The sequence below is a fragment of the Phoca vitulina genome, unplaced genomic scaffold, assembly GCF_004348235.1.
Source record: "Phoca vitulina isolate PV1807 unplaced genomic scaffold, GSC_HSeal_1.0 scaffold42, whole genome shotgun sequence".
NCBI classification, from domain to species: domain Eukaryota; kingdom Metazoa; phylum Chordata; class Mammalia; order Carnivora; family Phocidae; genus Phoca; species Phoca vitulina.
In genome coordinates, this window is record NW_022589745.1 from 6,244,921 (window position 1) to 6,258,570 (window position 13,650).

The following is a 13,650-nucleotide window of genomic DNA, read 5'->3' on the forward strand; positions in this document are numbered from 1 at the left end:
GCATTCAAATAACCTAGAAATCCTTCTCAATTCTAAGAAAACAAACCAATTGACACCTTTTGGGCCAGAGAAGCATCAACAGATAAAAGGCTGAGTTAATCTACACTGACTAGTGTATTTGTACACTACTCCTACCAATGAGACAGAGATAATTTAACATGAAACAGTTTTGGTTTCTGAGTCTTTAAAGCTCCATGAAATTTGGCCTTTGGTGTAGTAATAATAATAATAATAAAGTCCTTAAAGTGTCCTAAGGCTGAGTAATCCTTACATCAGACCTATGTGGTAGGTCTGCTTTTTCCAGATGAAGTTGGGTATCCAAGAGGTTAAGTAATTTGTCCAAGGCAAAGAGCTAACCACCAGGGTCTATTTGACTTAAGATCAAATACCTGGCTAAGTCACGCTTAGTATTACAGGAGCAAAGAAGGCAGCATCGTCTGAGGAATGGGCTGCGACACGGGCATGTGGATTCCAGTCCCACATCTGGCACTCCCCTCCTGTGAACCACAGGCAAGTCTCACAGACCCAGTCCTGAATGATGTTCTGTACTGTGGAGCTAAATGAGGCCACGGGTCCTAGTGTTCCTGAGGATCCTTAAGAGGGAAGGCAAGTCCAGGGTGGGGGCCACACTTGTGCTTTTACTGGTTTTATGAACTAGAGTTCTGATTAATATTTCATTTCTGAAAGAAACTTCTCTGCTTTGAAAGTTTGAAAACTACTGGTCCTTTCTAGCTCTAATCTTCTGGGAAACATATCTTGGGTCCAATGTTAATTTTCTTCCCCAGTTTTAGAAGATTTGGCATATATTTTCTCTATATAAAATTATTTTTTTGAGTTAGCACAGAGTCTTGTATTTTACATCTTCACTTTTGTGAAACACTTGGACTATCTATAACTTATCTGGTAAGTCCTTGGCTGGCCTTCACAAGCTATAATCATTACAATGTTCCTTAATGTGAGAAAAACCAATTGTTTCATTAGGATCTACTTTATAAAGGTTTATCAGAATTCCTTGTGGTAAAAAAAGATGGGACCATTTACGTTGAAAATAACAGCTGGTTAACTCTTTATGGTCTTGCTCTATTGGCAGTGTTGTTATTTTTACTCATTACTCTGTGTCTGTAATGACTAGACAATTGATCCAGAAGTATCTGTGTGGTTCCTGACTTGTCTATAAGCAGCTCTTGTCATCAACTGTTGCATACAGGAGGTCAGCTGAATAAGCAGATGGACTCAACCCATAGTCCTGTTATCTCAGAAATATGAAACTTTCTACTACAGGACTGTAAAGCCGTATGAGTCACAAAGGGCTAAATAATTTTTATATTAACTACTTCTATGTTGGTTCACCCAAAAAGATCCTGGACAATGTTCCCATGTACAGGTACTTCACATTTCCACCACTGCCTTTGATTTGGCTTTGAACTAAGTTGTCTATTTTTACTAGTCTTCTACCAAACAAATTTTACATGCTATTGTCATTGTTAATTTCTTAAAAGCAAAGAAAGCTTGGTAAGCACTTATTATTCATTAAGCCAATCACAAAACTATCTTTTAATATTAAAAGAAGAGCAAATAGGATGGTTATTTTACTAAACAAAGGCACTAATATATGCAGAGCACCTTTATTCTTTGTTACTGGGTTTCTAAACACATCACAAGAATTGCATTATTTCCCCTTCCCCAAAAACTCGTTTTAAATTTGCTTAATGCTCCTTCGCTGGTCCCTGAAAGAAACTACAGATATCTTTTAATTACAAGTGTTTGTTCACATACTCAAGCATAGGAATAGCTACTATTTTAGCATGTCTGTGTCGTTAAGACCATCAAATTCTTCACAGTCTCTGCTTTTCATCAAAAGTTTGCTAAGGAATTTTAGCTTAGAGAATTACATTACATGCATGAATGTATGTATGAAGGGTTCTCTGACTAAACTAAAAGTCATTCTTGCATATCGTGGCAATGATCCACGCATTAAAGATTTGCCCAACACCCAAACAGAATTATTATGGTTTATTGTGTCTATTATTCCTGGATAATTGGAGTCACTCAAACACTTCAGCTGAAATGTTATATGACTTAAAAAGAATCATCAACTCCTCAATGAAAACACCAAAATGGTTCTCTTTCTCTCTCTTACTAACATTAACTCAAAGAAAATTAAAGCTAAAAAACTACTGCCTACCCAAATGCATGTTTTAAGTTAAAAGTTACGGATAAGCTCAGGATGTAATATTTCCCCCACAGTAATTCTAACCGTCATGCCACACTTCAGCAGAACTCTAGATTAAACTGATCATGTCCACGTGGGCATAACATTCTGTAAATAAATCAACAGAAGTTAAAATATAAATTGGATTCCTAAATTCCACATTAAGTAAATGAACATTTTAAGGCTCACCACATTAAACATATTTCTTATTAAACACAAAGTCCTGAATAATAAATATACGAAGTGATTTCCTATACAATTTTTTTTTAAGAAACCCACTTTAAGGTGTTGGCCCAAAAAGGTTTAAATAATTCCCTTTACATCATGAACTACCTCTGTTTATCTTGAAATTTTATTTTAATAAAAATACAGAAAAAGAAAAATAGTACTACATTCACACTAAGGTTTCATAAACTGTGGACACCCAGATTAAGAATGAGTCACTACAGATGCATTTTGGTCTACACCATCTAGCTTATAATGTCCTTTTGTGGTCTCAAGGGTGATTCTGGATACTTTCAAAAGTATCCCACATGTGCAGTACCAACTGTAGGCTTAAGAAAAATAATCAAAGGTGAAAATATTGCTCAACACTAAGGAAAAAATACCACCAACTGACTGCTCCTGATGGCTGCTAGAAAAATCCCGTCCTTCTTGGACAATAAAAAACGAGTCCATCCCATATCATTGAAAAAGGGGAAAAACAGGAGGAAATAAAGGGTAAAGTTAAACATTAGCTTTTAAATTAATCCGTGAACTACAATGATTAGTATCAGCTACTCTACACTAGCGGCCATCACAACACAGATGCAGAGTTAGGGGACTGCTGTCACCACAACTAAGACACTTGTTACTGCTGCAGAAGCGATGACAGGCTCGTGTTCCCACCACAAGACTACTCCGTTACCCGCAAGGAGTCTGTGGGTGAAGGAAGCCCCTCAGCAGCATCCTCCTTGATAACCTCCTAACAACACAAAACAAGAGTGTGGGTGAAAGGTGAGTGGGGCCAAACTAAGATGATGAATGAACACGATGCTAACATGATCAGAGACAACACTGAAACCTGGACATGAAAAGAGTTTCCCTTAGTGACATTTAAATTTGAAATAACAGTTTAAGTTCTATAGCTTTGACCTTCTAATTTATAAAAATATATTAACAGGAAATTTCTTTTTTTAAATTGTTAAACTAAGCTGACCATCAGGAACACGTAATATTTTACAATGTATTTTGTTTCGGATTAGATTCAATCATACATCTGAGTAATTCCCTTATCCTATTTAATTTCTGCCATTAGATTAAAATGCTCTTCCAATATATCCTCAAATTTTTATACCATAGGGCTAACATATATATATATATATATGCTTTATATATATATACACACACACACAGATACCATGTATGTATGTTTTTGTAAAAAGGTATTAGAAATTAGCAGATGTAAAGGTTTAGTTTTTAAAGTTTTGGTAACAGACACTGCACTATAAGCCAGAAACTCTCGTTGTAAACAACTCAACATTTATTCACTGAGGCCACTAGTCATTTTCCTTCCATAGACATTATCAGAAATGAAAACAAAACACATTTTATGTTAGTAATAGCTTATGTGTCTTAAAACTATTTATAAAATAAGTTGCATTCTTTTGCTACAGAAAGAAAATAACCAAACTTCTACTGCTGTCTATGTGTCTTATTAGATTAATACTTTAGTTACCCTTTTTTATACTTACTAGGCCATTGCTCTGATCTCTGGGCAAATTCGTTTTTACTGATGGACGTGAGATGAGGTGTTGGGAGCCGCCAGGGTAATACCTTGGCGTGTAAAGGTAGGGGGCAAAGAATGGCTATGGAAAAAACACGTAACAAAAGAAGGGGATAAACAATTACACAAATCAAAATGTGATGAGATTTATCAAATGAAACTAACCAATAAAATACAACTCCAAATTTTTAATAATGCAAGTGACAAAACAAAAGAAAAAGAGCCTTACTCATAGTCTGTAAGATATCAAACCCAAATTTAAGACCCAGTATTTAAATTTTCAGATTGTTGATTTAATACAAGGTTTTTTAAGCAACTAAAGTTTTACACCTTACAATGTGACAAGAGTTTCTCCTTAACATTTTTATGGGCTTACCATGTACCAGTTCCTAAGTGATTTACAAATATTAACTCACAATCTCTTAAAAAAAAAAAAAAGGCAGAATGGACTCTTAATAGAATACTATTCTTTACAAAAAAAGGTTAGCCTTAAGCAAGACCAAAAAAAGTCTCAATATATATGAGAACACCCCAGTATGGATTCCAGGAATATTTTTACTCTAAGTTCCTAGAGCTTACTTTATATCCTATACCCTAGAGTGTATCTCCTAAATAAGATGTATTTTTTTTAATGGGGAATCCATTGTTTAGCGAGATTTATAACTACGGCATTTATTTGTAGCCAACATCACATAAACAGGAGATATCAGATTATATGGGCTAAACATAAAGATTAAAACTCATTAAGCTTCATTACACTGAAATAACATCTTCCCCTACCTTTTTACTGCTGCCATTTAAGAAAATTATTCCCCTTTTAACTTTCAGACTAAAAACCTCAAATAACTAGAACAAAAAATAACTAGACCTAAAAACATGAGAAAATTTTAAGTGTTTTTAAAATGATAAAATGCCATTAAAGCATCACATCAGCCTATATGGTATGGTAAATTAAAAAATTAAATAAATTTCTTGGTTTCAAAACCTCAACTGTCATCTACTGATCAATGAGCCATTTTATGTTAAATTATAGCAGATTTTAAGACTGCTAAATAAAACCCTGCATTTCAACACTGTCTACCACACAGTTAAATTTTACAAGGATGGAATACATTATAAAATGCTATTGTTCCACCTTTTTCTCCTTGTCTGAGTAAAAGAGTAGAATAACATTCATACGACCTCTATGAACAGTGCCCCTAATTACAGTTGAGCTTGAACAACACAGGGGTTAGGAGTGCTGACACCCCGCCCCCGCCATCGTGTAGTTGAAAATCTGTCAAAATAACTTTTGACTTCCCCAAAACTTAACTACTAATAGCCTACTGGCGACTGGAAGCCTTACTGAAAACATAAACATTCTGAATGCACATATTTTGTAGGTTATATGTACTATCTGCTGTATTCTTACAATAAAGTAAGCTAGATCTAGAACAGAAAATATTAAGAAAATCATAAGGAAGAGAAAACACACAGTACTGTACTGTATTTATTTTACAAAATGCTGTGTATAAGTGGACCCACAGAGCTCAAACCTGTGTTGTTCAAGGGTCAACTGTACTTACATGGCCAACATTTTTCAAAACCTGAAAATTTAATTTAAATTCTGGAATTCCTTCATTGCCACATTTATTCTAAACTTTGCTTTCTTCCTAGCTCACAGGGTATTTACTTAGGCATGCAGTTGGCTTCTGTGACCACTAGCCCCTACATTTTCCTCAAATTAGACTAAAGAGGGAGAAAACAAAAATAAGAAACTGTAATGGACCTTAGTGTACAGTTCCAGAAAGTATAATACTAGGGCTCATGCTCCATTACCCTGTAGAAAATATTAATACTTAAGAACAGTAGGATGGGTGTAGCTCAGGCCACTAAAGTTGATAGGGTCTGTATACCACCGATCATTGTACTTTCATCTTTTTCAGTAGAAAATGATCATATTTATACGAAGTAAACAATTATGCATGACTGCAGATAACTTGAAATATAACCCTAGAAATGGGCTACAGTGCTATTATTTGGCAATAACGTCTAAATCCTACAAGCAGTATCTTCTATCATAATCTCACATTTAAAAGCTGTAACACATACTAAATATAGGTTTACTGAATACTGTGGAAATTTAAGTTTTGAGTTAAATCACCGTTCTAAATGTCAATATAATTATGCAAAATATAACAAATGGAACATTTGTTTATGAACAGAGAAACAGCTCCCTTTGTAGCATAGGATAGTCGCTGATGACCCTGTGGAATTCACTTTCTTATAAAAGCAAAACACATCTCTGACATTCAAGACTCAATTGAGATCTAGAACCCATTAAAGTTAAAAATTCTTTTGATTTAAAAAAATCATACATTTTAAATTCAAACTTAACATTTTTCCTATTTTAAAGCTAACATGCAGTTTCAAAACAATAACAGAATCCATAGCAGAAACCTTCTGATATTTCCCCCAAACAAATTCTTAGAATGAAAGATTCCTAGCACTTTCTTACTCTGTTGTAGAACGGATGCTGAGGTCCTGTCATCCCACTGTAATAGCTGCTATGAGGCTGTGGTGACACGACCCCACCTCCAAATGGTCCATTGAAGGAAGTGGAAGAAGAACAGACAGATGGAGGCTGACTGTAGCCTGACGGTGGTCTCGGTGGAGCTTCGTGTAAAGGCAGTGGAGGATACGCAAGTCCTCCGATATTAATCTGGTCTCTCGCAGCACGAACATCTAAAAGATTAAATGGTACCCCAGAAGGCAAATTAGTCTAGCTATCACTTCCTCCTTTAGTTATCAGATAGAAACATGTTTTTTTTCACTCTTGCCAAGGATTCCAACTGACTTAAAAGAGACAGGAAATCCTGACTCATAAAATCTCATCCACAGACATTCTAGTGAGAAAATCCAACTACTTTGCATAAAACCTTTTGTCACCATTTGAAAAGTCACCAACATCTGGATTCTTCTCTTCAGTTACCAGAACAATAATTTTTTCTCTGACTTTCTAAGGTATTTGTGCTATTCTAACAATGGTTATGATCCATAAAGTGTTACTATTAATAATTCACAGTGGTCTAATAATACAATGATTACTAAACTGTGGGTTTGCAAACTATATGATTTATCCTTCTCTGGAAAAAACAATTCCATAGCCACAAACTACACTTTGATATCAGCCTTCTCACTGGTACCCAAAAAAGAATGTAGTAGTTTTAAGCTCTCTCTTCATAACTCCCAGAAAACTCAACAGTGGGTCAGCAGTGCCACACAAAAGATAATGTGTTTCAATAAAGGTTTTGTGTGTATGTGTGTGTGTGTGCATGTGCATATAGTGGTGCTTCAAGAATAAATGAAATTATTCCAAAACTTTACTGTCACTATCCTTAAGTTCCAGTCCACAAATTTAAGTTAAAATTTAGAAAGTAATATAAAGATATGTTTGCCCCTTTGGACAGAGACCCCTATTAAGATTAGTCACAGAAAAATTACAATGGACTGACATCTTAAAGTGGTGACTATATCTTAAAAGGAATCTGATTCCAAAGAGTCAGGTGTGTGGGTCAAGAAACATTATAATAAAGTGGTTTAACAAGTAACATTTTCTTAATAGTCTCTAAAGGATGTCAAGATTCCTAATCCTCAATTTCATTAATTGTCCTGTGTAGTGCTTGGTTCAGTATTTCCTGGGTTTTCATGGAGCAAGACAAACTTAATATAGCTAAGTTAGAAATGGGAAACATTTTGAAGACTTCAGATAAGACAAATTAAATTTACTACTAATACTTACCTGCAATAATTTCCCGTAGCTTGGGGTCTAGGTTTACAGTGCACGGCAAAAAGGTTTTTACATCTCGAGCCACAAGAACTGGGGTCCTTGAAGACAAAAACACTTCAAAGTTTCTTATATCTCCATCTATTTCAAGCAGTGGCTCAACATCTTTAGTTGTTGGAATATTCTTTGATATTCTTTAAACAAGAAACAAATGAAAAAGGTCATTAATGTCACTATTAGAAAGGAAAATTCTATATGTACCTTAAAATTTATAAAAATAAGTAACACATTATACATCTTGTTCTCATTAAAAATTTTAAGGAAAAAAAATTGGTACACTACAAAATTACTAAGATAACAAGTGTGAGGTCAGAATTATAATGCCTTTGACCAAAGGCAGGACTGGAGCTAGGAAACAGGAAGGAGAGTAGCGTATTCCAGGCACTTCACATGTTGGCGAGGACCTCTCAGGGAAAATTAAATGAGTTATCATTTTATACACGAGGAGAGTGAGCCTCAGACAAATAAGGCGTCCTGCCTAAAGACACACAACTGCACAAGAGAAGCTGACTGGCTCCAAACTCCATGCTTATCATGAGACACCATGGTTCTTGCCTTTGCAAAGAAAAGAATAAACAATAATTTTTATTTTTTTTTATTTTAACAATAATTTTTAAATAAATTACATAAACTAGAAAAAAGTTAGCATAGGTTTTTCCTTTTTCAAAAAAGGTTATATTCTCTATTTCTTCACTGCTCAGACTCAATCCTGGGCTGGTAGCCAAATATTAAAAGCCATCTGAGGGAAAATCCAGAGAACAAAATTAGCAAACAAGAAAAGAATAGTGTGCTGGTGAGAAGATAAGGACAGCAATTTTGTCTTCATGAATTTCAGGGAGTCCCTCTTACGGACTCACTCACATATGTACAAAACGGAAAAGCCCTCCGAAATGGGATTACTTCTTAATAAATTAGAATGACATTCAAACTGATTATTAATATAGTTTAAATGATATGAAAAACTTGGAGAACAGTTACAAAGAATCATTTGCCAAAGTGGCCAAAATTTCAGAGCTTAAATAGTTAAAAAGGTAGTTCATCTGTTTCAGAAGTTTAACATAAAATACTAAGAAGAGAAGCTAGAAAGATTTAGATAAAAACACACAGCTGACAAGTCACATGAAACAAATTAACTGAATTTTAATGCCAGCTCTGCTTAAACTTGAATGTGAACAGTGTTCTCAATATGATGAACAATACTGCTGTTCACAAGCCAACAGTCTACTGCTGCTTTCCAGATTGAAGTCTCGATTCTAACATTTTGAGCTCAATACATTAAGCTCTTCTACTGAAAGAGATATTTATGTAAATGATAATCTTTTGGCAGTGGGCCACTAAAATCATATGTGTCTTTATTTTTCAGATATTTTTCCAAAGGTTAGTATTTAAAGAATTTAAGTAACTTCACTTTTCAATTAAGATTGAATTTAAATTTCTAGTATTACGAATCATGTGAATTAAAGTTGCCAGCAGTTAAATGGTCCACAGAAAGCATTATAAAACCTCAGGCATCAATGAGCTCTTAGTAAGTTTAAATGCAATTTCTTTCTATGCTACCAATCTAGCAGTACTTGTTAATGCCAACATCAATGTAAGTTAAAAGCATTTTGATTATAAATGACAGTGGTTTATAGAAAGTCCATATTAATTCCTTGGCAGAAATTACATAAGCCATTCAAATCACTTCCATTCAAAATGAGGTCTTAAATTACAGGGAAAAAAACTTCCTATTTTAAATCAAAATATAAACAGATTCGAAAAGCATAATTTATGAAGAAGGCATTACTTAACATACTTTATCTAAAAGTAGCCACCTAATAATGTCATTATTTAATCATTGGAGGTTAAAAATAAGATAAATTTTCTTTAAAAATTTAAACAGGGAAAACTCTTAACTGCCTCAGAATTTTTTACCTTAAAACCAATTTAACCCCTCATAGACCCAAATACTTGCTATCACAGTGAATGCCCATTTGTTAAATAATGTTCTATGCATTCTCAAAAGAGATGGAACATACGGACAGAAAACAGCTACTCTGCACTGTAGCCAATGGGTGAGGAACAAAAGGTGAAGTGCACATCTGTGGAAACACAACCAAACACCCTCAACACCTTCGGAGCTAACTATGCTCTCTTGTTCTGTCTTGACCCAATTAATGCCTACTCATCCTTCGTCTCAGCCCAACTCCCCCTCTTCAAGGAAGTCTTCCCCAAGAGCAGGCCCTCATAGCACATATGCTTTCTTGCACACCACATATCACTATTGGATAATTATTTTATTAATGTCTACTCCCCCTCTAGACGAGAAGTTTCCTTAAAGCTGGGAACAAGTTTGGTTTTGTTCACTATTGTATCTCCAGAGACTTGAAGCAGAGTATTGTCACGTTACTTTTGCTTAATAAATATGTGTAGAGTGAATACACACAAAAAATGCACTGTTCCCAAAGAACCCTATTCTTTTACAATAATTTTCGCTTTCATTACCTTTTCTGATACTGAAAAAAAAATTATGCTTGGAAAAGTGTAGGTCGATCCACTTTCAGTTAATTTTTGTACATGGTGTGAGATAGGGGTCCTACCTCATTCTTTCACATGTGGAAATCTAGTTGGCCCAGCACCGTTTGTGGAAGAGACTATTCTTTCCCCCATGAAATGGACTTGGCACCCTTCTCAAAGCCCAACTGCCCAGAGATGTACGAGTTTGTTTCTGAACTCTCCATTCTATTCCATTGGTCTATATACCTATCCTTAGGCCACTGCCTCACTGTTTTAATTACTGTAGTTTTGTAATAAGTTTTGAAATTGAGAAACAGGAGCCCTCCAACTTTATTCTTCTTTTTAAAGATTGTTTTTGCTATTTGGGATCCCTCGCAATTTCATATGAATCTGAAGATCAGGTTTCTGTTTCTGGAAAAAAAAAAAAAGGCTATTGGAATTTTGGAAGGGATTGCACTGAATCTGTAGATCACTTTGGGTAGTACTGATATCTTAATATTTACTCTTCCTGTCGATGAACATGAGATATATTTTCATTTACTTAGATTTTTTTTTTAGATCTTCTTTAATTTAGCAATTTATAGTTTTCAATGTACAAGTCTTTAACCTAATTGGTCAAATTTATTCCTGGGCATTTTATTCTTTTAAATGCTATAGTAAATAGAATTGTTTTCTTAATTTCCTTTCAGATTGTTCACTGCGGGGGTATAGAAACACAACTTATTTTTGTGTTGATCTGTAGCCTGCAACTTTGCTGAATTTATCAGCTCTAGCAGCTTTCTTGTGGATTCCTTGGGATTTTCTGTATACAGGATCATGTCATTTGCGATGGGAGATAGTTTTATTTCTTCCTTTCCAATTTGGATCCTTTTACTTCTGCTTCTTGTCTAACTGCACTCACTAGAACTTCCAGTAGAATAGTGAACAGCAGTGGTGAAAGTGGGTGTCTTAGTCAACTCGGGCTGCTATAACAAAACACCATAGACTGCATAGCTTAAACAACATTTATTTCTCACAGTTTGTGGAGTCTGGAAGTCTAAGATCAGAGTGACAGCTCAGACAGGTTCTGATGAGAACCCTCTCCCTGGTTTGCAGCTAGCTCTCTGGTCCTTCTCATAAGGATACTAATCCCATCCTAAGAACTCTACCCTAATGACCTCATCTGAACCTACTTACGTCCCAAAGTCCCCATCTCTGATACGATCACATAGAGGAGAAGGGCTTCAGCGTATGAATTTTGGAGGGATACATGTAGTCCATAGAGCAGGAATCCTTGTCATGTTCTGTCTTAGTGGGGAAACTTGCAGTGTTTCACCATTGAGAATGAAGTTAGCTGTGGGTCTTTTACAAATGCCCTTTTTCATGTTGAATAAGTTCCCATGTATTCTCAGTTTTCTGAGTGTTTTTATCATAAAAGGATGCTGGATTTTGTCAAAGGGCTTTTCTGCACCGAATTCTCTTGCAATTCTTTTTATTTCTGTATGATTGGTGGTAATGTCTCCACTTTCTTTTATTCTTTGTCAGTCTAGTAAAAGGTTTGCCAAACTTGGTGATCTTTTTCAAAGAAACAACTTGTGGTTTTGTCAGTTCTCACTACTGTTATTCTATTCTCTATCTCAGCTTTAATCTTTATGATTTCATTCCTTCTGCTAGCTTTGAAATTTTTAAAATTTCAAAGCTAGCAGACCTAGTTCCTCAAGGTCTAAAGTTAGGATATTTAGGTCTTTATATATATATATATATATATATATATATATTGGATTTATAGCTATACATTTCCCACTGAGCACTGCCTTTGCTGCATCCCTTAAATTTTAATCACCCCTACAATTCTTATAAAAGTACCTTGATAACAATTCATGAATCACCTTCATATTATGTTGGAAAGGCCATTAGCCTAAGGAGTCAGAAAAATAGACATTTTCCTTAGCAATAGCTAAAGTAAAGTTATAACGTAATAAGAGCTAAAACTGCCCACATGCAGAAGGCTGTGTTGAGTTTACAACAACACTCAATGGAGCAAAGAACCTGTTAGAAGTGAAAACAAAGAGACATCCCCACGAGTGGTCAGAGCGGATTCTCAAGACAACAGCGCACACAGTGTCAAGTGTTCTCAGTGACACTACTTTCCAAGGCTCATAAAAGTAATCTTGCATTTTAAAGGCATCCTATTCAGTAACTAAACTAGGAAACAACAAAGCATTTGTATATGTGGCAGAGTGAACACATAACCACGCCAAACCTTCAGGTTTGTTTCTGGTTTCAAGTATTTAATGTGTTTGATTTATGTGCTTAAGGATGGTCCAATTAGGGTTATATAATACAAACCATAAAAGTACTTGTCTGGAATGGGAGAAGATATTTGCAAATGACATATCAGATAAAGGGCTAGTATCCAAAATCTATAAAGAACTCATCAAACTCAACACCAAAAGAACAAAGAATCCAATCAAGAAATGGGCAGAAGACATGAACAGACATTTTTCCAAAGAAGACATCCAAACGGCCAACAGACACATGAAAAAGTGTTCAATATCGCTCGGCATCAGGGAAATCCAAATCAAAACCTCAATGAGATACCACCTCACACCAGTCAGAATGGCTAAAATTAACAAGTCAGGAAATGACAGATGTTGGCGGGGATGCGGAGAAAGGGGAACCCTCCTACACTGTTGGTGGGAATGCAAGCTGGTGCAGTCACTCTGGAAAACAGTATGGAGGTTCCTCAAAAAGTTGAAAATAGAGCTATCATATGATCCAGCAACTGCACTCCTGGGTATTTACCCCAAAGATACAAAAGTAGGGACCCGAAAGGGTACGTGCACCCCGATGTTTATAGCAGCAATGTCCACAATAGCCAAACTGTGGAAAGAGCCAAGATGTCCATCAACAGATGAATGGATAAAGAAGATGTGGTATATATATGCAATGGAATATTATGCAGCCATCAAAAGGAATGAGATCTTGCCATTTGCAACGACGTGGATGGAACTGGAGGGTATTATGCTGAGCGAAATAAGTCAAACAGAGAAAGACATGTATCATATGACCTCACTGATATGAGGAATTCTTAATCTCAGGAAACAAACTGAGGGTTGCTGGAGTGGGGGGTGGGGTGGGAGGGATGGGGTGACTGGGTGATGGACACTGGGGAGGGTATGTGTTCTGGTAAGCGCTGTGAATTGTGCAAGACTGTTGAATCTCAGATCTGTACCTCTGAAACAAATAATGCAATATATGTTAAGAAAGAAAAAAAGAAGAAGAAGAATGTAGCAGGAGGGGAAGAATGAAGGGGGGGAAATCGGAGGGGGAGAAGAACCATGAGAGACGATGGACTCTGAAAAACAAACT

The 13,650-nt window shown here is 35.6% G+C and overlaps 1 protein-coding gene across 12 annotated transcripts in view; it reads right to left on the reverse strand.

Annotated features, from left to right (window-relative positions):
- The window catches only part of KIDINS220 (kinase D interacting substrate 220), a 103,706-nt gene that overhangs the window by 19,741 nt on the left and 70,315 nt on the right, over positions 1-13,650 (reverse strand). For 6 of the 12 annotated variants that reach the window (XM_032430184.1, XM_032430183.1, XM_032430182.1 and 3 more), the window contains exons 23-25: positions 7,759-7,937; positions 6,475-6,701; positions 3,946-4,059 (exon numbers count right to left, since the gene is read on the reverse strand). In XM_032430184.1, the coding sequence (XP_032286075.1) occupies positions 3,946-4,059; positions 6,475-6,701; positions 7,759-7,937 (520 nt within the window). Of the gene's footprint in view, positions 1-3,119; positions 3,177-3,945; positions 4,060-6,474; positions 6,702-7,758; positions 7,938-13,650 lie in introns of all 12 variants that reach the window. The other 6 variants (XM_032430186.1, XM_032430185.1, XM_032430181.1 and 3 more) reach the window with 2 other exon arrangements.